The sequence below is a fragment of the Limulus polyphemus genome, unplaced genomic scaffold (genome assembly GCF_000517525.1).
Source record: "Limulus polyphemus unplaced genomic scaffold, Limulus_polyphemus-2.1.2 Scaffold3388, whole genome shotgun sequence".
In the NCBI taxonomy this organism is placed as follows: Eukaryota; Metazoa; Arthropoda; class Merostomata; order Xiphosura; family Limulidae; genus Limulus; species Limulus polyphemus.
The window spans coordinates 28,465-54,837 of record NW_013668998.1 but is presented as its reverse complement, the minus strand read 5'-3'; the positions used below and the strand labels follow the sequence as shown (position 1 = coordinate 54,837).

The 26,373-nt window shown below is 32.3% G+C and overlaps 1 protein-coding gene across 4 annotated transcripts in view; it reads right to left on the bottom strand.

Annotated features, from left to right (window-relative positions):
* The window catches only part of LOC106469271 (E3 SUMO-protein ligase PIAS2-like), a 95,913-nt gene that overhangs the window by 46,907 nt on the left and 22,633 nt on the right, over positions 1-26,373 (bottom strand). For all 4 annotated transcript variants that reach the window (XM_022397741.1, XM_013929757.2, XM_022397742.1 and 1 more), the window contains 3 exons: positions 23,189-23,484; positions 9,271-9,355; positions 2,856-2,982 (listed from right to left, as the gene is read on the bottom strand). In XM_022397741.1, coding sequence (XP_022253449.1) covers positions 2,856-2,982; positions 9,271-9,355; positions 23,189-23,484 — 508 coding nt within the window. The remainder of the gene's footprint in view (positions 1-2,855; positions 2,983-9,270; positions 9,356-23,188; positions 23,485-26,373) is intronic.

The following is a 26,373-nucleotide window of genomic DNA, read 5'->3' as shown; positions in this document are numbered from 1 at the left end:
TATAACATGAAAAAATAAATGTTTAGACAAAATAGCTTAAATCTCATAACATTATACATTTATTATTTTTATTATATTGACCTTTCAGCCATGCCTGGTAAACAATACAGAAGTTACAATGACGTGGTACACGTGCACTCATGTTACCGTATCCAATAATATAAAACTGACCTTTTGTCTTTATAAAGTAACCTGTCTTGGCTGTGTTTTAGTATTAGTATTATTAGTATTTTGTAAAATACAGTCACATTTTAATTATTATACATTATTATGTATATAGATTATTGCTATTTAGAGATAAGTTCTTAAACTTATTTTTCTTAAAACACAGAATGGTAAATAAAGATGTAAAGCAAACAATTATCTCTTTTAGTTAAGACCTTTGTACTTGGTTGCTGCTTGACGTAGGTTGCTAAGCCTTTTTAAATTTTGCCCGTGGAGGATATGAAACAAAATAATTTTTTTTAGGTTTTATATATATGGTTGATCAACCAAAGAATCATAAATTACTACATCAGTACCAAAGAATTCCACTATAATTTATCGAGCTTAGTAACTAAGCTGTATTTCAGTCTAAAAAAATATAAAATTTGAGGAGACTAAAGACACAACCTACCTTGAAATCTTGGTTCAAAAGAAAGAGATGGCATTTTAAGAATTTAAAATGGCTAAGAAAGCCACTAGGGAGACATTCTGAGCTTTTGATTGGTTATTCATGTCATATATAGAAGTTTATATAAAGGAGCATTTACAAAATGGAAATAGGTGGGTGGGGTGCAACCGTGTTTGATATATTACATGAGCAATATCTTAGCAAATTGAAAAGATAAGACATTCTTATTTCATATTCCTGCTTGTCAATAACATTAATCTGAGTTTCTGATCTGTGTGAAACTATAGACTTAGTATTTTGTCATCACAAACATCTAATTTGAACCAGTGCTGCATTCAACATACCACGTGACACACAAAAATCAATGTTTAGCTGTGTTTTTTCAATATTTACTTTTAAAGTAAGAAATTAATTAACATATTATATTAAAATTTGAATTATAATCTACATTTTGATACCAAACTTACTGACATAAATTCATGAAATAGTAGTTCAATAAAATTTTGAATGCGAGTCAACAAACGTGATGACATCGCCTTTCTCCCGTGACCCGTCTGGAATGGGTTAAAAGCACAACTTAGTTTAGAAATTATATACAAAGTTTGTGGAACTATATATGGAAGGCTAACAACAGAACTAAGCAGTATTCAGTACACATACATGACTAATGTCCCATTTCTTTTAGCTTGAAGCATACTCGATAATTAAGAAGGAATGTTAGTATATATTTGAACATATCTTTTGTGCTTGTCTGTTTCAGATATTTTTTCTTAAATAAGTTTAGGAATTTTTTACCATCACACACAAAATCTATATTTAAAAGTAAAAATTTCATATTTTGCAAGTAATAATGTATTTCTTTCTCAACTAAAATATTTTATTATTACAAAAGAGTGTGATATGTTAATGCCAAAAGAATTAAGTTTTCAAAATTCATGCAAATTCTAAAGTTCTCATTGGCAATGCCATAAAAATTAGTTCAGTATGGCATAAAACTATTTTATTTCACATATTATTGTTTATAGATTGGTAATATGCAGAGGCAAAATGGTAAAATCATAAAACATGTTGTACAATTGAAAATATTAAAATTTACAAATCATAAACAAATAATGGATTTTAATTTGATTTTTTCATATATTTTTTATTGTCGATAATATAAATATCATTCACTACTTTTCTCCATGTTAAAAATACATTGCACATAACTTTCAGGGGTTGGATTTACCTGTTGTCAAGCAACTACAACAGACAACACTCATTCAGTAGTACAGATTTACTTGTTGTGAAGGGCAATTATCACTTGAACATAGAGAAACATTCTTCCATGTTCTCCACTTAGTAGATTACTAATTACAAAGTTGAAGGAAAAAATATTCAATTATCCATTCTTCTTGTTCCACCTACCAGAGGTCACATAAGCAACCCACATGTGGAGCAGTGCTTTTTGCAGTAATCACTTATTATTATTTTTTATATATTTGGGTCAACCACTTATTGATTGAAATCAAACACTTGATAATAGCAAGGACTTCAAAAACTATTATTTTAGCCATCCATTTATTTCACCCAACAAAGTGGTTGCTTACTATACATAACATTTTTCTATTCCCATCTGCAACCAGTTTATGTTCACAATATGTTTACCTTAAATAACTAAAACTTAATACTTTACTGCTTCACTTCTCATTTCATTGTGATGATGCTAAAATTATGAAATTTCAAAGAGTGCTTTTTAATAGTCTGGTGTATTAGATTTTGTAAAAGTCAAGATACTTAAGCATATTAATGTTTACTGCAACACATTATTATTTCTTATAATTTCAAGCCAATTCCTGTTATGATGGGTAAAAATAAAATGAAGAGTGTTCACTTATTATAACAAAACCAGGATTTCTCTAACTTATTAATCAAAAACAGTTTTGTATATTTGTTTGTTATTAAGCACAATGCTAAACAATTGGTTGCCCACTGCAGGTACTGAAACATGATTGTTAATATTATACGCCCTCAGACTTACTGCTGAGCCACCAGTAGGGAACAATAATAGATTTACACAGTGAGATGTGAATAAAACTAGGCATCAAATGTTATATTTTTAAGTAACGAAATGCATTTATTTTGGACATTAACTACAAAAAACTTCTTTTCACTATTTTTGTGTTGTTTTTTCTTACACTAAAATCTCTAGTAATCTTTACCAACAACACATACACATCATGAACAAACAAGACAGACTTACTGGAAGTGGGCAGACTTTGGAATTAACTTTCACACAAATGCTAGGTGGGAAATTATCATCCTGTTCACAAGTAGTCTCTAACAGACAGAATCGTAACTGGACCTGTACACCATATTCTTTGTTTCCTCTAATTATAAAAGTAATGAAAGGTTAATGAAACAAATTATTAACACAGTGTTAAATCAATAACAACAACAAAATCTCTGAATGTCTTTTAAAAGACACATAGAATAAAAAAATTAACTTACTTAATCATTACATTCAATAAGAGAGATAAACAGGTTTGTATAGTAAGTATAATAAAAAAAATATTTACCAAAACAAAATTATAGAAAAAACATTAACTGACTACTGTTTACTTATTCATGGAAGCAATTTCACAGATTAAGGATTAACAAGAGCTCATAATCCTTGTTTTTAAGACTCATAACATAGGTATGTTAAAATGTAGAATTATACACAACTTTTTTCAATATTAAAATACTTTTATTTGTGAGCTTTTGGCCCTCTTACTGGAGCCTTCATCCAGTAAAGGGGCCAAAAGCTCACAAATAAAAGTATTTTAATATTGAGAAAAGTCTGTGTATAATTCTACAGCTCATAATCATTATTAAAGTTCCTAATACTTCTAAATATAATATTATTTACATGTACTCTTCCGAAAACCTTTTCATTTAACCCAGTTTTTTACAACTATTATCAAATGCACAGAATTAAAGTTGAGTGATTTAATTGATTACCTATGAGCAGTGATTACATCAATTAGTGTCACATACACCAATCAATTAACTGAAACTATGATCAATTAATCCAAATTAGTGTTTCCAATTATTATGGATTTTGATTATTCCAAAAATTAATAAATCAAGATTATAATTAAATCAACTGTCACAAAAATAATCAATGAATTGAAATCTTCTAATAATTACTCTTTGATTTTTCCAACTAATTAAGTAATAGAAATATTGATAAAATGTTTGTTGTTAAGTACAAAGCTATATAATGCAGGTGTAGACAAATCCTGACTGCTAGGTAGCTACGGCAACTAAAAATTTCATCATGGCACCTAATATTTTCTCTCATTTTATTTATGCATAGGGCTGTGCTAAATAGAAGTCGAAATTAGAACAGTTCTGGACTCTGGGAAGTCTGTAGCTATTTTCACATTCTTTGAGTCCTAAATTGAATTTTGTTTTTTCTTCAATGTTAATGGTATATTCAGCACTTCATGTTTTTTCAGGAATGAAGTGCTGCAGTTGCACAAGACGGTACTAGTTTCATGACCTATTTTTTCTCTTCTTTCAGTGCATGTGTTTAGACTCAGACAGGACCAAAGGCAGTTAACTCTGGCAATACTATCAAGTGGTTGTCGATATCATGTGATCGTTAGCATGCACTTGCTGCTGTGAAAGTAAATAAATATATACTGATTATGTATATACACTGCCTTGATTATCTGTGCTGGTCCGCAGATAGCAAAAAATTGAGAATAACAGAAACAGCAAATAAACGAGGCACTAGTGTATCTCGATAGACAGCCCATTGTTTAATCTAAATAAAATTTTTTTTAATAGATTTAAATTCCTTGTTTTAATTTATAATCGTTTTACTGTTGTTTAATCACATTATCACGAAAAATTATAAAAGTCATCACAATTATTATCATGAAAGCCAAGTGTTGTCGGTCAGTTGCTCATCATGCTCGATTTCTCTGAATTTCATGAGTTACATGAGAATGATTCAACCTTCTCTCCTATAATACTTTCTCTTTTGATTGCCTGTTCCAATTTTAGTTGAATTTAATCGCTAACATAGGCATAAATAGCTCCAAAATTTCTGCACTTTTTCTGCTATAGACACAGAAGTGCATTCACACCCTATCAATGCCTGTGAAAAATAAGTAAAAAATTAGTGCAAACACTATGCTTGGGAATTATTACAAAAGAGCCTTTGTTAAAACAGACTGAAAATACCAATTATCTGTAGGGAAGAGGTCAATGCATAACTGGGTGACACCCCATCACAACCTGAACATGCATCTGTAGTTAAAAGACACCTGCCATCCAGCATAAAACAGCAGATGACAACTGAAGTTGAGTGAAATCTTCAAGAAATCATGTGTATTTTGCGTGTTTTCGTATACTATGTTTTAATCACTAATCAATTAGTTAACCAAGCTACAAATATTTTGTATTCCTGTCTTAACAGTTAAAGACAAAAGAAGCAAGGCTAGGCTTGAACCAGCTGACTTAAGATTTGAATACATGTCAGATCCTGCATGCAAAAACCCCAGGTATCATGCAACACCTGAACTTTTGCAACCAAAATTAATTTCTAAGCAACAATTTCTCCAAAAAGATGTAAATTATTGTCTAGAATTGTAATGGCACAATTATTTTTAGAAAATTTTGGGTAAAGGAAAAATGTGGATAATAGACGATTGCGGATAATGGAAGCATGGATAATCAAGGGACTAGTGTAGCCCCCACTTCCCAATACAAACCTGGCTCCTGAGTTTTTAGGCTGACTCCTAGATCTGAAAATACTTATTGAGGCCTTCCATAATGGGATATCTCTGCTCTATCCAATTTTAGCCTTGCAAGTTTATTCAGATTTGGTGATTCTGAGAAGGGGGGGGGGGTCATGATTTGAAGATCACAAAGTCCCTTTCCCATTGCCTACACTCTTGCTCGTCCTGTCTTTGCTCTGGCAAAGTTACTAAGACCACCTGCCTGTTACTAATTTTAAACTGCTGACTATATGGAAGGCAACTGTCTGACAGCATCTTTTTTTTTTTTTTATCTTGAACTGCTTACTAGAGGAAAGGCAACTGGCAGTACCTGCCACTACCTTTTGGTCTTTATTCTTGCATGTAACCATAGTTTAAGGAAAACTGTACTAATCAATTAACTGACAGTAATGCTAAATGGGATGGATTAAAGATGCCAATTTATGAATTGGCATATGACATTAATTGTTAAATTCTACATTTGCTTTATGTCTTCGGTATCCACATTTAGCAACAATTACTAATAATGGATAATTATAATTCTAGATAACCAAGTTCTATTATGAACAATACCCACAACTGTCGAAATTTTACAAGTTCATTTTAATATTTTCTAAATTTTCAATCTCCGAACAACCTTATTGAGGTATTTTATCTCAAGGGATTTTTTAGGGTCATAAATGTAAATATACATCTGATAACATTCTTAACATAATAATGATTATTTAAAAATGCTTGGCTATTTTAAACCAGAAATGAAATTGAGCTGAGATAACTATAACATATATATAGTTTTCTTTTTCTTCATATCATTTCTCTTCACAAACATTATATGAGTACTTGTTTTACCAGAATTAACCAAGCAAATTTATTACCTGGACAGAAAATGTAGCAGTGTTATAAAATGTTTATAATAGTAACAATTATGATAATCACCATTTTTCTTAACATATTCATTAAATATTAAAGACATTTTCTCAAAAAAATTGACAATTTACATATATCAGCTCACAGTAAAATTTGATAATCTTCTCATTCAGTGAAATAAAAACTTAAAGCCATCACAAGTAACAGGATGTGATAAAAACAAGATTTAAAATGATAACCGGAAATCTTAACCAGCTTATTACTCTAGCAAGCTAATTTTTTCTCATCATAACAATAGCCAGACTTATTAGTATAACTCTGATAGTAACATTATCAGAGTAATTATATTTAGCTCTGAAATAATTTTGAAAAATGTTATACCAATGATACAGAGTTTAATTTTTACTACAATGTATTTAAATGTAATGATAATCTGAATAAAACTTACTCATAACCTTAAGGATCTATTACTTAAAATGCATTAAATTCTCACACATTACATCATCTTTGCCTTCCATCCAGGATTACCAGGTAAAATCTTCCATCTAGGTACATATCACTTTTCAATCTTATTTCATTCATAAACTCTGAAAGTAGTTTGAGATCTGTAATGTTCTTATCTAGCTCTAGATAAGATCATCTTTTTTTTTTTTAGATATCGTATCATAAATTTGCATTTCAGATCAGATCTGAAAAAGTGTGAAGGCAAATTCATGAAATATTATCAGGAAAAAAAAAAAAGACTTTTCAGGAATAAGGTGTTTCTTGATATTCTCTTGAATTTTGTACAAAGTTACTTGAGGTCCTTGAGAAATATCTAAACTGGCTATCCTGATTTTAAAGTGACAGACTAGAGAAAGACAGCTAATTAGCATGACCTACCACCAACTCATGGGCTACTATAAACGAATAATGGGATTTGATCATCACTCTTGCAACATATCCTTGACCACAAAGTGTAGAGGATTATTTTTTACCTTGCTGTTGGTAAGCACCATGAACAACAAAACCTGTGATCCACATTCTGGCATGCTAACCACTAGGCCTACTAGGTCTACTCCAGTTTCTGAAAAATATGTAACTGAAGAGCAGGTTTGAGGCCATTTTTCAATCAGAAGTTTCTCTGTATTCTGTGTATTAACTTTTTTTGACCAAAGGAGAAAGTAGTAAACTTAAAAATGTAATATATTACATTTACATTATAAATACACAATGCCTTGCACAGTGTCTACTGTTTGTATTGTTTTATTTTTAAAGTTTTAAAACTGTCCTTTAGTGTGCATTTTGTCATTTTTTTATCTTCTTTCACTCTCTTTTTTTTATAATGAATATATTCTTTTTAGTTCAAATAAATGATATTTTTTCTTTCATTGTCTGAACTTAGCTCTTGCATCTTTTAACTGAAATTTCATAAACAGATAAGCGCTGATTTTGGTTTATTCTCTCTTTTCCACTCATGCATACACATGGCATGAATAAAAATATCCACTAAGATTTCTATTATCTCCTACTTTTGTTAAGTATATTATTTTATGTGTCAATTAGTAGCAACCTGTATAAGTTTTCATATAACAAAGGGTGATAAATGCTTTTATACTTGTTCAACAATTACATCAAAAGTGGAAAAATTCTTCATCCCCTTAATTTTCAAATGAAAATGGATCTATAAACTTTTTAAATGAATTCATTTTGATCATGTAAATGAGGAACCAAACCTGAATTATCTTAGCTTACTGGTCTCCAATCAATTTAGAAGCGTACTAGACCACTGTGACCCGTTGGGTCAACCACTATTCAGAGGTTATGAAAAATTCAAGCTAATTTCAATATTGCACTGAAATGAAAGTTTATTTTGAGATAATTTAATTAAATATTTCAATCCATTCGTGTTATTTATAATTTAAGAAAAGTTATTTGATTGTTGATCGGGAGTAAAAGGAAAGACCGTTTCATTTTTCAAAAAAGTGAAGTAAGAAGTTTTGTAAAGAGCGGGAACGGTAGTGTGAATGATGTTTTGACTGAGAAAATAAGCAAACAAACAATCTCAGAGTTTTAGTAGTATATAAATAGATTTTTCAAGATCTTGTTTTTGTCATCTTATGCCTTTTAATGAGGATGAGAATATGACAGGGAAATAATATAATAGCCAATGCTCAGCGAGAGGTTTTCGTTTATAAAATTTTGTTGTTGTTCTTGACTTGATTTTTATTAATTACCTCATTTCCATAGTTACTATTTGCAAATAGTCAATAATATTGTAGGTCCATTTTATTATTGTTCTTTCTATGTGCTGTTATAACACATTTTCATCTCATCATTTAATTTCTGTTGTCTATATATATTGTTGTATAAACGAAGTTTTATAATAACGGAATGTGCGAAAAGTGACCCGAAAAACGGGGCTAACTCGATAACCCATGGCCTGATTTTAATGAAACTTGTTTTATTCTGTTTCTATTCTCATTTCATTACAAATATGGCAGTATTGTGCACCATTTTTGCTGTATTTAATTACAGACAAGCATACACAAACAGATGTGTAACTAAAAACCTAAATGAATATGGTAATGTTGCGATAAAGAAATAATTTTTAGGTTTCTTCAAAAATATAAACATGTTGGCTTTAACCCCTTCTGCATCAGGCTTTTTTTGAAAATGAGCTAATTTATTTTTTGCTTTATTATAACCTATTGTTATACATGACAACATGCAAATAAATTCAAGCAAATAATTAAAAATGACAAGAAATGGTTTATTCAAATTAATTTGGGCAAATATTTTTTGAAACATAGAGGGCAACTAAGTTATCTCGAATAAATCATGGAAGGGGTAAGCTATAATATATTGTAGAAAAAAAGAAACATTATTCTATATTATGTTACTGATACAACACTCTTCCTGAAATTATTAAATATATCAACTACTGGTGCATGACATATATATTAGAGTATGATTCATGAGATTAATTAATCATTGCAAAACAATTCTCCCACATTTTAATTGCATTCCCCTCTTTCTTTTAAAGAAATGTAAACTCACCTGGACATAGCCACATCATGAGCTTGCTGGGGTGTTAGGTGAAAGAAAAACACACTTTCTTGGAACCTACCAGGTTTTGAAGGCACTAAAAAAAATCCAAGATAACAGAATTCTTAAAATTGCTTTATAGTATAACATTACCAGTGCAAACTGGATGATGAAATTACTTTCTTCAAAGAAGTTTCATCAAATAAATATATATCATTTTATGCATAATTTTCCATCAAAATTAAAATGGAACCAGAGTTTTTCAATGAATCCTTTAAAGTGTGTGTTAGTGATGAAATCAGAATCTAAAAGACAAAAGAATTTTAGATCATTATTTATTAGATGGGAAAAACTTCAAATTTTTATTAGGCTTGTATATAACCATTAGCAGTATTCACCACATAAGACATGCATATGCATGGTATACAATGAGATGTAACTCAGATATTGATATCTGATAAAAACATTTTTTTTTAAAACTAGTCCAATACTGAAAGTCTTAAAAGCTTTTACATTTCCACCAAAAAATAATATCACAATCCAAGTATCTGACTGACATGTACAAGTTAGTACAGTATCAAAACAGGTACACTGTTTGATAGAGAAAGATAGCTGTGCTTTTCAGTGTGCATAACTACATATAATATATAAAAATCGTTTATCACTAAAAATACACATAATTGTTCTGTGCAATATATAATAACATTTCATACGTATTTTATGAAAACTTCTTAAACTTTGGAATGTCTCAAATTTATCTAATATTAAAAATTACAAAAATTAAAACATTTTGGAGTCCAAGTATTTCATTTAAACTAAGTGGAAAGTACCTGTTGGAGTTCTGTGACATAACTGCTATTTTCTTTCTTTCATGTATTTTAGAATACTTTACAGTATGTTGTATTTCATTTGAAACACATGGTATAAGAATTTCATCTTTGAATCATTATACATTTCAAATTTAACTTTATTTTACTACTAATTTTTTTTTAGACCTGCTCATTTCAGAAATAAACAATGACTATACTATTTCATCATATATATATATATGTTAATATCTATAAAAACTTTCCATTTTCAATAAAATTTATGTACTTAATTTAAAATTTAAATACTTGTAATTGGGTAAGTATATTATGACACATGATGCCTGAAAACTGTTAAGCACATTTTGTGATAAGATATTCTTATAGTTTATAAATAATAAATACACTACACATAAGATCCTTATCACTGACAGTAACTAGTACTCTAAATCTATATATATAAAAGCAAAATTGTATGTTTGTCTGTTCACTAACTCCTTACACACTATTTGACCAATCAGCATCAAACTTGGCACAATGACTCCTACAGTCCCCAGAAGTAACATGAAGGGACAAAATTTCCACCAGGTTTCCCATAAAAACTAATTTTTGGCTTTTAATTCAATTTCTGTCTTTGTGTCATGCTCCTCAACCCTATACATCATCACTTAGCAACAAAACTATCACGGTATTGTTGTTAGGCTAACAATATTTTTATGTTGAACACATAATTTACATGTTAATTTATGGTTTATTTTTATTTTCTCTGTTTTTTGTAACTTTGGTGATATAAAAGCAAATGGTTTAATTCAGAAAAGTCTTCTTAAGTTAGTGTTGGAAAGTTTCCAATCAATCAAACAACTACATTACTATTCCAGACAAATATGGTAACTTAGTTGAGGATGTAGAAGAGCTAAAGGAAAAGGTGTTCCCTAATACTTGTCAAAATTACTAATGATTGTATAAAAGAGCAATTCTTGCACCTCAAAATGATACTGATCATGACATAAATTATCAATTAATGCAAAAGGATCCCAGACAGGAAATCACCAACAGCTCAACTGTCAGTGTTCCAGTTACAGTTGGTGCTGTAAATTACCACTGCATTCCTAAATTTTCTTGAACCACCAGGTATGCCAGGTCACATTCTGTAATTAAAGGTTGGTTCATAAATATTGTTGTGAGAACTCTACAAAGTTATATAATGGCACACGTTTAGCTGTTAAGGCTTTACTGCCATATGTTATTGAAGCGACAATTACAACTGGTCATGCCAAAGTTGAAGATATCTTCATTCCAAGAATTCCTTTGCTTGCCTCTTTGAATTTAGAAGGCTCCAGGTCAAAGTTTAAAGGTAGCTGGATTGTTCCTAAAGCAACATTGTTATTCTATGGTCAATTCTGTGTAGGATGTTCAAGGGTTGGATCTCATCAAAACCTATTTATATTGTCAGAACAAGGAACAACAGTCAGTGTGTTATATCAAGATACTCTAATTTAGATTGTGTAATTTTTTTTTAAAAATCAGCAGTTTAGATAAAAATTAAAATGTTATGAAAATTAACTGTTTGAAATAAATGTTCTTAAAAGTAATTTGTGTTTTTAAATACCTATTTCAAGTAATTTGAACACCTGTGCAGTTTTTGAAAGGTTTATTTTGAAACAGAGGACTTAAAACTTAATTTCATTCACATACATTGATAGTAAAGTTGTTTAACTAAATTTTGAACGTAACATAGCAACTTCTGCAGAAAAGCTTTTAACTCTTTTGCAATAGGTGCACTACTTTTTGTTTATGTTATACCATTTGATGTAGCATAAAATCATAGCTAATAATCCATATTAATATATAAGTTTTAAGTTCTTGAATTCATAAAGAAAATTTTTTAAAAAGTCCTGAATTTCTATTAATGTGACATTTTTTCTCTAGGCATCCACCACCCCTCCAATAAGTATGAAATTTAACGTAAATTACTCACTTTCAAATTTTCAACACTCAGACCAAACAAAATTTTTATAGCCTTCAATTTTGTTTGGTTAGAGAGCCATCGAATAGTAAATCAGACTCCTCTCGCCACACCCACCTGTCACATCGTCTCTTTCAGGATGTGTTAATAGTTCTCTCTTCCATTTAATATTATATTATTTATAACTAACAGAAAGCCAAGGTTTTCATCTATCAAATGAAGTATCATATTTTGTTGTTTTCTGAGCAGAGAATTGTCAATTTCTCTTTAAATACAAGCTTTGTTCCTATTGGAGAGATTTCAACTAGCATGGATGGAATTTGTAATAGCTCTTGTTGTATAGTTAGAAAGCCAGAAAAACTGTGATAGTATTGGGATATTGTCTGCTTTTTTGGATGCTATTATTCTGTATTCTTTGGTGCATTATTTAGTTAAATAAAAAGTATTTAATGCCAAATACTATTAGTACAAAAAAAAAGTAGGGTTAAGTTTGATAGACAGTTGACAGCAAAACAAAAAAAAGAAGGACCAGGTAAGTACTTTCTTTCTTGTTTTTTCATATGTATTTTTTATTTATTATTATAAAAGTAACTAAAATGCAAAAATAGGAATCTCTATAGGTTAGTTCAGGTTAGATTGGGTAAAATAAATAATAATGAAAAATTTCAAGAGGCATGCACACCAGTAGCTCGTGAGTAATGTAATTCAATAGAGTAATGTGAGCCCCATGTTTCCCAAGTGATTTACAACTTATAATGGTTATAACACAAATGGTTCAAAGGGAAATAAAACAACAAAATTTAAGTATAAATAGTTGTATAATGTAGTTTTATGTTACGATTTGAAGTCATTCTAGAAAGAAAAAAATGGAAAATTTAGATTTTTTTTGTTGGTGGTTACAAGGTTGGTCAATTTGACCAACCTTGTATAGAGTTATAATTACAGATAAAATATCAAGTTTTACTGAAAACAAACATTTAAATTTATTTAGGAGGTTTTAGAGATTATGTAAATGAAATTTCAGATTTTTGGGATGAAGAAAAGTATTTTCAATCTTAACATGAAAATCATTTTACACTTGGACTAGTAATGAAACAAGACTTGATATATTCACAACAAATCTTTAGTAAAAATACTTCATTAAAAAATCTGATTTTCTTGTACAAAAGACTTGTAATGTTCCCAAAAGTCTACCCAATTTTGTGAAGATACACATACTGTATTAAAAATTATAGTATAAATACTTAATGAGTACAAATGTGTATGTGAACTTCCTATTTTATACCAAGCCTGTTTTTATTAATTGAAAATGTATTTCCAATAGACACTCACCTCCATACAGAGAAAGCTATGTTTCTTTTGAAGTTGCACTATTCTGCTTGAGAGACTTGCATGCCACCAGCCTTGTGAAAACTACCAACTATGGGTGGGAATATGCATGGAGGTATCTGTCAGAAATACATTTACAATTAAGGAAAATGTTAAGTTCTGATACAATTACTCACCTACACAGAAAGCTAGAATCCCATACTAAGATGGTGGAGGGACAGGTGCGAAAGTTACCTAGATGATCTCCCTTCAGCAAGCAACCAAAGGAAGCCAATAAGGTGTGACACCTTATGGTAGGGGCTCCATAAAGGCACATCTGTGGGATCCCACATCTCATCTCATCTAGGTGAGCAGAATTAGAAGAAGCAAAAGGCCTGCATGGTGTCACACAGACAGGCAGAATAAGTACATGATTGGTAAAGTACTCTCAAGACATTGGACAGCCAATAAGTGTAGTGTAGCATGTTCAGACTAGTATGGGTGCACACCTCCTCAATCAGACTCTATGAGTAAAAACCATCTGTGGGAGAAAGGCACTTGTGATAAGTCTATAAGAATCTATGCACAACTCCTCCACTGTCAAAGACTTCAGGCTGCTTGCCAGTCACAGGAGGAGAGCACCACATAGGCATTGTTGGTTATTGGACACAATGAGTATGGATATTTAAGAACCACTACTCAACCATTAGACACTATGGGGGTAGGGTGTAAATGATACATCACAGTTGGATATTACATAACATCATCTATTCCACCATCAGATACAGAGAGAGTTCAGGCCAATGTAGGAGTAGGAATGATGTTAAACAGACATATATGAGCTTTACATAGTAATATGTGTCCAAATTCTACTTGAAGATGGTGAAGTATCTATATGAAATGGAGTGATCCACACTACACTCCGGAAACATCCCTTCCGCACTTCTCACCATAAAGGAACTTATGTTCTAGCCCGCAGCACTTAGGTCCCAATCAGAGAGGATTCTCCATGGTCCATCACCCAAACAGCTGGGAACTGTTAAGTGGCAAGTATCTCCAGTGCTTCACTTGAAAGGGTGGGGGAGAACTTGCATATGGAAGACCCAGAGAATGTGCCCAGATCCCCTTCTGGCAACTGCCAGAAAGGTCTATTACTAGATACAGTGCAATGGGTAAAATGAAACCTTGTTTTGAAAAGGTAGAAAGTACTAGCCAGGGAAGCAGTCAGAAACACAACTCTGGTGCTGAATTCTGAAATGATATTCCATGGAATGGGTAGTTTGGATCAAACAGGTAAAATCATATATAAATACCATGAGTAGAATCCCAATGGTCTTGCAGAACACTCCAACTCACAATGGTCACAGGTTGGGCCAGGGAAGATGGTCTGAGCATTTTCTGTTATTCTGAATCAATGCAGAATTTTGGGTAAGTATACCCTGTGAAACAACATTAGCTGCATAGTGGGATCCAAAAGTGGGGAAGGGATAAGTAAATAAATATTCACACTCATTATAGATCCAGGGTTAATTAAAAAATGGCAGTTGGTGAAAGTCTGTATGCTGCAGGAAATGAGACAGCCAGATGGTGGAGATAGTTTAATATGAGATGAACAACTATGGGATAGTCCATATGCCAGCCAGGACAAAAGGGGGAAAAAAGCTAGAGAGAGAAAAATTGAAGAGATCATACAAATGTCTGCTGTCAGAGAGGCATAAACAAGATGTATGAGCTAGCAAATCTAAGTGCTAATGGATAAGGAGAGATGGCCCGGAAAGGTTTTCCAGTTATGAAAGGACAGTGAGAGGAACTACAAGGAGGCAGAGGGTGGTAAAAAATTGTGGGGCCCAGACAGGACAAGAGCATCTGTTTGCAATAGAAATAACACCAAATAGAGTAATCAAAAGAGGGGATATAACAGGAAAGGAGTGACCATGTTCTCCTACCATGGAATACAAGGGAAGGAAAGACCAGCCAAGACAAAAAAGAATGGAAAAATAGTAATGAGAAAGCAGGAGAAAACAAGAGTGTAGAAATGCATACAAAGGCTATTAGGAATATGATGTGTCCAGGGAGAACAAACATTTGCTAGAGGTTTGATAGGGATCCGGGTAAGAGTATGGAGAACCACAATGATAATCCAGTCAGGCAAGAAGTAGGAAGGGAAGTAGTGGATAAGGAAGAAATGAAAGAGGGTAAAGAGAAGCAAAGAAGAAGGGAAACTGTGATATCAGTAAAGACAGAAGGTGGAGAAAATGTTGCCTAAAAACTCGAGATAGAAAAGACTGACAGATCACAGGAGAATAATGCTGTGAAAAAGGAGGAATATGTAACAATATAATGAAGTCAAAAGGAAATTGTGACAAAGAGACCAAAGTGATAAGTACAGAGGTAGATTGGTGACAGGAATAGAACAAAAGGATACCTACATGACCAGGGAGGTGGATTGGACAAACCACCCACAATGATAATGATATGTCATATCTCAAAGAAAGAGCAGTGTGTGAGGGTGGATCAGAAGGGATTGAAAGTTGGGAAGGGGAAGACAGGGCTGAGACTTGAGGTGGTGGAGTAATAGACACAAAGTTGGGAAGACTGTGAGAGGTCACCAATGGGGCCTTTAAGGGGTGTCCTGAAATGGACCAAGACTTGAGGGAGGAGATGGAGAGAAAAACAAGCATAGTAAGAAAGATGGGACAGACTAGACAGAAGGCATATTCAGCAAGGGTTGATGAACGAGGCACAGGAGTGAGAGTAGAGGAAGTTAGACAAAGTGGGGTGGCAAAGCAACAAAAGGAGAAGGAACATTAAGAAAGCAGAACACCAGAAGACCAGTGGGTGAGGAACCAATCCTCAGGTAGGATGCAGTCCTGTTGAGAAGACGGTCTGCAATGAAGTGCAGTGCCCTCAAAACATGACAGGTTATGAACACATTTGAAAGACAAAGACTCAGAACCAAGTCTGAACACTATCTTCTAGATGTACGTGTAATGAAGTAAGGAAAGAAGATTAAACATTATCTACTAAGAGTACATATTAGAAAGTAAGTAGCCCTATATAAACATTGACTATGAGTGACATTGTATGGAGCAAATGATTATGTCTAAACCTTATCTGCTAATGGTACATGAAGTAGTAATTCACCAGATCTAATCTGTATAGACAATGGGGATATGTGATGAAGCAATAGTAAAATTTTTACTATCACAATAGTTTAACATTGGCTATTCACGACTGTGAGTAAAATCATGATAGTTTCTTTAAACTTTGAAGTATTTTGGTTACTTCATAATATAATTTTTTACAAACATTTTTACAAGAAACTGACAATAATAGTATTCATGTATATTGTATACACCAGTAACACTATAATCATGCAGCTTGATGGATACACAGAACACATCATGTATATATGCAGGTACTTACAAATATTCACTTCACAAAAAGCATGGCTTTGTTTACTGCAAGTAAGATGCAAGGAAAACTAACACAATCATATTCTTTGACAACAGACATGACCTCTTAGTGTTCACAATATGTTCTGCAGTGCCAAATGCTTGTTCTGAAGAAACAGAGGTTGTAGGAACAGCAACGTATCTCCTGGCTAGTTGTGGCAGATGAGAATATCTATCGCTGGATCTTGCCCACCATTCTATAAGACTACACCTGCCCCATGAGTCAATCACATCTTCATAACCAATATACCTTGCTATCTCTCTTCTTGCTTTGCCATTATCTTTTTCTGCAGCCTTAACATCCTGTTCAGCAGTTGGTTGAATAATGTAATCCAATATGTGAAGTAGTTTCCATTCACCATGAAATGTTCTTTTAGATGAAGAAGTTTCATCAAACGTGCACAACAAGCCACAGCTTCTTCTGCAAGTTGCCATAAAACTTGCTAATTCTATAAATCAGTAACGAAGGTAAGTGACTTGAAATGTGGGTCAAGAAAAGCCACTTCGTTTAGTAGATCAAGAATAGGTCCAGTGCAGCAATCATGTAAATTTTCTTTCATCTTCAGTTTCATCATTCGAACAACCCCAGTCATAGTTACAGTCTTACCAAAGATTATTTAGTAGCTTGTGTAACAGTGCTCACATCAGAGACATACAGACATATTTCAGAAACCTCTAAAGCCTCAGTGATCTCAACAAATGGCTTCATTACTTGTACAAACAGTTCCATGTTGGACAATTCTATACCAGTAGGCATTAAATCACTTGTCTTTAAGTTCCAATAGCATAGCATACAATGGTTGCTGCTGCTGGATTATTCTTTCAACCATACAGCAACTGCTATTCCACTGTATTACTATGTCATTAACAAGTGAAAGCTGTTTGTGGTTGAGAGCAATCTGCTTTTAATGCAACAGGTAATATGATTTTGGAGAGTAATTAAAGTGAACTACAAGTTTTTTGCACCTACTGATGACCTTTGATATCTCTGGGAACTTTAAAGCCTGATCATCAGCAAGCTACATGATATGATTGAAACATGACAAATGAGAAATTTCAAGTATCTCAAATGCAACAGTGATGTTTGTCCCATGATTTGTTGTAGCAGCAATTATCGCATAAAATGGTAACTTCCATTCATCTAGCATATTGTTTAGCTCTGCTACAATTTTTACACCTGTGTGACTTTCAGTAAACTCATGGGCTATAATAAAACAGCTTTGTAGCTTGAACTGCTGTGCAATGAAATGCACTGTAATAGCACCTTATGACTGTTTTGCTCATGATGTCCACATGTCTGTGATAATAGCATAACATTCTACTCCATCAAGACTTCTACTGTTAGTACAATTCCTGCAAAAAGAACAAGCTATGGTCTTGCAATCTGGAGGTAAGTAGTATGGCTTGGCTCAAAAACCTTAATCATGTAATGGAAGTCAGGATCATTAACTGTAATAAATGGTTTCATATCTTTTGCAAGTAAATAACATTCTGAACCTGTCAGCTTCTTCAAGTGTGGTTGCATCTGGTGAAAGGCAATTGAGCCTCAAATGTTGCTGGAAGGTGCTCTTGTGAACTCACCACTTTGCCTTTACTCCCACTGCTTTTCTTACTTGCATTTGCAGCTTTATTTTTTCTTCTTCATTACCGCAAAATTACATGCATTGCTTAAATGTAAACACATGTTAAAAGTGTTTCCAAAATATTTGAATCGCTTGCTACAAACTTAACAAGTTACTTCAATTCATTTTCTCTTATCTTTTTTGAAATACACCCATCTTTTCCTGGAAAAACCAAAAATCTTCCAAATCTTTCTTGTAAAGTCTTCTAATGGAATCAATTCTATTTCAATTGTGTTTGAGCCATTATTACTCAAACTAATAATACAATCATCCATCACATCATCCTTCCTGTCAGCTGCCATATTTAATCCTTGTTTTAAAGAAAAGTGGCTGAGTGATCATGTGATTTGGTACCAAATGCACATGTGTAAGTATCACATGCACTATTCAAATAGTATGCAGGTTAACTATTGTATTCAGGAATAGTGCTAAACTATCAAGATAGTGAATACTATCAATATCTATGACTTGTAAAGAAGTAATGGATGAGAACTAAATACTACCATCCATGGGTACAAATTATGCAGTAAAAAGCTATGACAAAACATTAATCATGAAGTGGATATGTTACGGAGTAATGAATGATGTCTATCGATCTTCGTCAAATTGTTACAAGTTAAGGAAAGAAACTCAGTATCAAAATATTATTTCTTATGTATACATGTTAACTCTTTCCATACAGACATTCTTTTCTACACATGTCAATAGGTTGTACTGAGTTACATTCAAAATTTAATTAAAGTACTATATTATCATGGTATATGAATAAATTTGGCATCAAAATGTAGTTAATACAAATGTTTATATTATATAAGTTTTAAGTTCTTAATTTTTATAAAGCAATATTAAAAAAAATCCTTAACTTTCCCTAGTATAAGAATTGTGACATTTGCTCTCTAGGTATCCACTCTTCTCTAATCTATTTAATACCCCCTCAGAGAAGTATGACATTTAACATAAATTACTCATTATGATATTTTCATTCCTCAGGCAAAACATAATTTTTATAGATTTCAATCTTATTTGGTTACAAAGCCATGAACTAGAAAATAGACCCCTCCTGCCACAATCGCTTGTCAGATCCCCTCTTTCAAAAATTGCCAATAGTTCTCTCTGATGTTTAATATTATATTTTTTATAACCAATAGAAAGCCAAAGTTTTAATCTATCAAATGACATATTATATGTGAGAGAGAGAGAGAGAGAGAAAAGAAGAAAACTTAGGTAATTACCTTATTTCTTGTTTTTCATGAGTATTCTTTATTTATTATTGTAAAAGTAATTAAAGTGTAAAAATTAAAAACTTTTTAGGCTAGATTATGTAAAATAACGACCAACACAATAAAATTTCCATGAAGTACACTCGTGAGCAGCCCACATATTATATAATTCGAAAGGGTAATGTGAGCTACATGTTTTTCAAGTTATGTGTAGCATGATTAGTTAGACATGATTCAAAGGGAAATAAAACAATAAAATTTAAGTATAAACAGATGCATACTGTTACAAGTTTAAAGCTATTTAGGATAAACAAATTAGTTTTATTTTACATTTTGAAGTCATTCTACAAAGAAAAGTTATAATATGGCAGCTATAAAGGTTAATTTGTGGTCAGGAACTTGTCTGATTCATCTGAGCATGTAGCGAGAGGGTTAAAAGGTAATGAAAAAAACAAAACATGAATGTTCAAGTATGCATGAAAAAAATAGGAATTAGATCAAAGCATCATCCACCTTGTGTACATATTACAGAGTAATGAGCTATGATGAAACATTATCTTCTAAGTGACATAAGGAGTAAGGAACCATGACTAAACATCATATTCTTTGTGTCATATGTGAAGAAATAATGAACTGGAAGTAAACATTAACATCTCAGCACATAAGGAGTAGGGAACCATGACTAAACATCATATTCTTTGTGTTATATGTGAAGAAGTAATGAACTGGAAGTAAACATTATCTTCTAAGCACATAAGGAGTGAGGAACCATGACTAAACATCATATTCTTTGTGTTATATGTGAAGAAATAATGAACTGGAAGTAAACATTATCTTCTAAGGGACATAAAGAGTAAGGAACCATGACTAAAAATCATATTCTTTGTGTTATATGTGAAGAAATAATGAACTGGAAGTAAACATTATCTTCTAAGCACATAAGGAGTAAGGAACCATGACTAAACATCATATTCTTTGTGTTATATGTGAAGAAATAATGAACTGGATGTAAACATTAACATCTAAGCATATATGTTAAGAATAAACAACTATTTCTCAACACCAATTGTTGTGTATATGGAAAGGATCAATATACAATGACCAAACACAATATACTAAGTGGGACAGGGGGAAGGAAAAATTAACTATGACTAAGAATTACCTCCTCTGGGTACAAGTAAAAGAACAATGAACTATAGCGAAATATTAATCCCAATGTGTTACATGTTAAGGAGAAAGAACCAAACCTTAATAAGGATGTGTACCTGGCAAGGAATAATTAATCAAGACTAAGCATTATCATTGATGTGTACATGTGAGGAAGTAAATAACAAGAACTAAACATTAACTTCTAGGTGTACATGTTAAAGAATAAGGAACTAGAATCAAACTTTAACAGTTATGTTTATATGGCAAAGTTTGACCCATTAATGATGATGCACTTCTTAAACTCCTTTCTGAGCATATAACAAAATGTTATTGATTTACATTCAAAATTTAATTAAACCAATTTACTATGAATGTATTTTAATGAAATTAGCATTACCAAATATGTTATAATTAAGTTTTATATTATACAAGTTATTATTCCTTTATTTAAAAAAAACCCTCTGAATCAACCTATTATTCTTCAATTTTCTGTCATGTGACCTGCCTACATTTGAAATATCTATGCATAGAAGTTCAAATTCCAGACATTTGTTTGATATTACAATGGTTAGAATTCCTAGAAAATAGTTTTATTGCTTGTAACAATGAGTGATGTTTCTACTCACATCAGCAGAAAAAATAATTCACATTAAAATGTGAATTCATATTGAAAATACAAAGTAAAACCGTTGAAGTAATCACTTCAACAAATCTCAGCAAAAAATATACCTGTCTAAGTACAAACATGCTAATAAAAGAATGAAATATTTCATTCAGGAATGTAGAGGGTGCATTTATGCAAGGAAGTGTGTCATTCTCCTACTGGTGGAAGGCTTTGCTGCATGATATTTCATCATGCAGTAACGTAATGTCACATGCAGTTAAGATGGGAGTTTTCACAATGCTGGTGGGATTCAATCTGAGACAAACTAGCATGATTTCAAGAGAAAAATAGTTTTTTGTGTATGGAAGGGAGTGACTGTATTGGAAAAAAGTACTATATCCTACATATAACTCGCATGTTTCCAAAACCCTCCTCGGGCAATGATCAGTTCAGAGATTCAGAAGCAAAAGTGAAGCTGTTTGACTAACATTTAATTCAGGATGCATCTTGTACATACAAAAATTTCCCTTAATGCATAGCCTTTCTTTGCTATCTGCACTCTCAAAGATGTTGAAGTGTTTAAAAGTGACATTTGTGTCACCATCCAGTAAACAGTGGTGAAGGATGGACGACTGATTATATGCTGTGTTTTGTGCATGCTCTTTAATAAGTGAGCTCAGACATGTTATAGAGCCCACATAGCCAAAGTTACACTTTAGACATGTAAACTTATATATGATGTAAGAGTGATGTGTTATAGGAATCCTGTCTATATACTTCAAATAAGTACTTAAATGAAACATTGGTTTAAAGACAATTCTAAACTTAATATGCGAGTAAATGTTAATTAAATGTCTTTCCAATTTCATTTTATCCATAAATCAATTATTTTTTTAGTTCTTAAAATTATGCTAAATGTCACTTTGATTATAGTACTGTTGCTAGGTGATATTTTTTATAAATGTTCTACTATACAATGCTGAAGCAATCAATACATAGCATCTTACCTGACATAGGCTCCAGTAATGGAGCAAAAACCTTGTAAATAATAAAAAATTAGTAATCATTTTGAAAAACATCTCAGAGTTTAATGTTAATTCTCTACATTTAGTGAGTTTGAAATCATATTTACATTTAAATATATTACAGAACTACTTTGATGCTGAATTTTAAAAAGAAACAGGCTAAATGATGTCACTATATTGCATACATCACCAGAGATTGTTGCAAAGGCAACTTTAATCATAATAAGGTGTTGTTTTTAAGTATGATATTTTTAGTTTGGAAACCAAAAGTATTTAGAGATAAATAAACAATTAAAGAAAAGGTCAAAAATCTCAAGCAAACCTTTGAAAGACCTTCATTAATGGAAATTCCCACATGTTCATTGGCTCTGACTTTTCAATGATGTTTGGTTTTCCCAATATAGGAGGCCATACAATATCCATATGCGTAAAGATAGACAAGCCGGGAGCAATAAGGAATGGGGAGGAGATCTTTATACTTGGTTGTTACTACCCTCAATTGGATTTCAGATTAGTTTTTAAATCCACGTTTTGCATACAAAATTTCTTCTCTACTAAAGATCTCCTCCCCATTCCTTATTGTTCCTGGCTTGTCTATCTTTACACGTGTGGAGACTGTAAGGCCTCCTATATTGGCAAAACTAAATGCCATTTAAAAGTCAGAGCCTATGAACATATGGGAATTACCTTCATTAATGTATTGTTATGACATTTGCATCCACCACAGTTCCTACTACATATGAAAACACAGAGTTTTACATAAAGAAAGTCTTACTCAAACTCGCTGGCTTGAGAAGTTCTCCTTGAATGTCATAAAAAGGCAGTGGCTTAAAACGCACATCTGGGTGGACTGGGTAACTGGGAACATCATATGCTTGAGGAATGTTGGGAATGATTGATTTACTGTGAGGGTAGTCTACCTTAGCCTGAGGAGGCAGTATATTACCTCCAGGAGGTATCTGTGATGTAGGATGGGGATTTACTGATACATTAGTATTTGTTGCAGGTTGAGGCACATTATAGACTGAAGGAGGATTGTTTCCAAGAGCACTTTTTGCTGGATACCTAAGTCTGAAAATAAAATAAATAGTAATTACATTTTAGAAATTTATGTAAATATATATATATATATCAAACCTTTGAATAATAATTTTCCCCCTTTCTGTAAAGTTGTAACTCCTATAACTAATCTAATTGTAAACATATTCTGACAATGTTATGAACATTTAATACACTCAAAAAAATAGAACTTTGTTTGCATTTCAATATTCACTTGATTTAGTATGTATACACTTCAGACTCGGCAATTAGTTGACAAAAATAATATACACACACACAGTCAACTTGGAGCTCTTTACACAGTAAGTCTTTACCTAGAAGGACACAACCCTGTTAAGATCTCATTTTAAGTGTGAATAAACTCCCTCTTAGGCCTAACACTTGTTTCTTTCACTGCTACTCAACTAAATTACAACAGTGCATTTTGCTCCTGCAAATATCCAACTATAATTTACAACTATGTTTGATATATATATAATATTTAAAAATCTAAATTTCCTTCATAAAACTAGTTAAAATTGTTACTTAACAAGTACAAATGTTACAATTATCTCAAACAATAACAAAACATCTTATATTCCATCCATGCTAAATGAAGTAAAAATGATTTTTGGAGCCAATATAATTGAAAAAAAAAACTCTAGCAAGCACATAAAAGTAATATTTATTAAACTTGAATAACAGTTTGCATTTTGCAGGTTTGTTTAACATATAACACAGAATTCAGCTCTAAGTAGGTTTGCAATGTATATTCATGTAATCTAATATAAAGTATTAAGAACATTATATTAAAACAAATTCTGCAAATTCAAATCAACAGGTTAATGGATAACCACAGCCAATATAAAGTCACAGTGGTGCAGCATGTATATGATATACATTTTGACATTGTTTGCCATTTTGTAGGAAGTGTGATGCCACTGAAAACTTATCAATTTTTTGTGAAGGGTATGTAACAGCCATTTCCAATACATCATACTCTCAGAATAAAAAACATGTTCAGTTTGGTGATTTAGAATTTACAAGATGGAGATATATCTCTTGTACGTAATGACACTGGAGAGCAAAGGAATATCAATCAACATGGGAGACCTGGACCATCCAGAAAGAAACTTGCAATGAGTCACACCTCAGCTATGGTAGGAAAAGTGCAGCATCTTGTTAGAGGTGAGAATCCACAAGGGTCAGTGGTAAAAGTCATTCATGTGACCAAGGCCTAAAGGGTATGAGTTCATCAAGATATGATCTGCAGTCATATCTCATACCTACTGTTTAACCACTGCATACCTCACACAGATGGACAAGAAAATGGGTATTCATGCTATTCTATATGAAGATATATCAGTCAAGTAGTCACAAACAGTACCCATGAACTTATGGACAACTACTGAAATGGAGACTGGAAAAATGTTCTCTTACACTAGATGGATTATGGACAGCCTACAGTGAGAAGTGGTATGCTTTGGGTATGGCAATCTTACAACGAAGTTTCTGCAAGGAAAATTAAGCTGCAAGGCTACTGTCTTGATGTAGTCATGACCTGATGTTGTAACATGGGCTGTAAGTAGAGAGTAAGGCTTCAAAATCATTTTAATATAACATATTCAATCTCTGGACAAGAATCTAAAATTCCATCAACATACTCCCCTACACATAGTTCTGCATAGTTTGTGTTTCATGTATCATTGAAATTCAGTATTTATCAATTGAGGAATAAATTTTTGTTCAGATGTCCAGTATAAAACATGTTTTCTCAGACTAGATAACAGCATCCACACCAATTTTCCCTCTAATTTTTCAATCCATGTGTGGAATACATTTTTTTATGTGCACTTGTATCAAGGTAATGTGCAGATGTGTGATACCAGTTTTTTTAGATGGGGGTATTTTTATACTGTCGACTGGAATAATTAAGTGTGCAACACTTGATTGGTTGTTGTGCAGCTTACAGGGAACACTGATCCACACCATAACCAATTGAAAGCTGCAAATCTAAACAAAATCAGTTTTCATCAGACCAGCTTTGGTAAAAATGAGTGGAGCTTTATTAGCTTGGGAGGGGAAAGGGGGACTTGTTAACAAGGCATACGTAAAAAAAAATATAGTTTGCAACTGTTTTGTGACTGTCGAAAAGTTAAGATGGTTTTAGTCTTATAACAGGGTAGTTGGCCCTTGGAATGGGTTGCTTTAAGATGTGGTGGGTGCAGTAAATGTAAGGGAGTTTAAGAGGAGGCTTGACAAGTAGTTGAATGAGAAACGCTGGCTTGAAGTTTTTTGTTTTCTTAAATGAATGGAACAGCCTAGATAGACCAACAGGCCACTTGACCTTAAATTTTATGTTTTACACATAAAGTAAACATTAAATCAAACATTAAAAAGTTGAAGCTAGAGCAAATTAGACTTCAAACAAGAACAGGTGTGTACAAATATAAGCTGAAGATAGTTAATAATCTCATTCAATTAAAGACTCAACATTAGCACTTGTCTGGTTGTCAGAGATGAGCAAACATTGGCTACAAACAAAAGCAATTTTTTTTTCTAACTCAATTGGATATATAAAGATTTTCAATAAAAAACTGTGTACTAACTGACCTTGTAGTAGGCAAATACTGCAGTAATTTTAATTTTTTCCCTTCCCTCAGGTTGAAATCAAATCCAAGACCTTCCACATGCATGACAAGTGCTCTACAAACTAAGCTAAAGGGTTAATCACCAGCAACTGCTAGTAAGGCATCATTTTAACAATTCAAACTATCACATTCTTCCCCTCTCACAAATAAGGCCTTTCCCTGGGCCATATCTCAAGGTCATTGGATGATCAATATTAGACACCAGTTTTTCTTCTATTAATTTAAACTTTTTTTTTAATATCTTTAGTTCAGATTTGAATACCTCTGCACA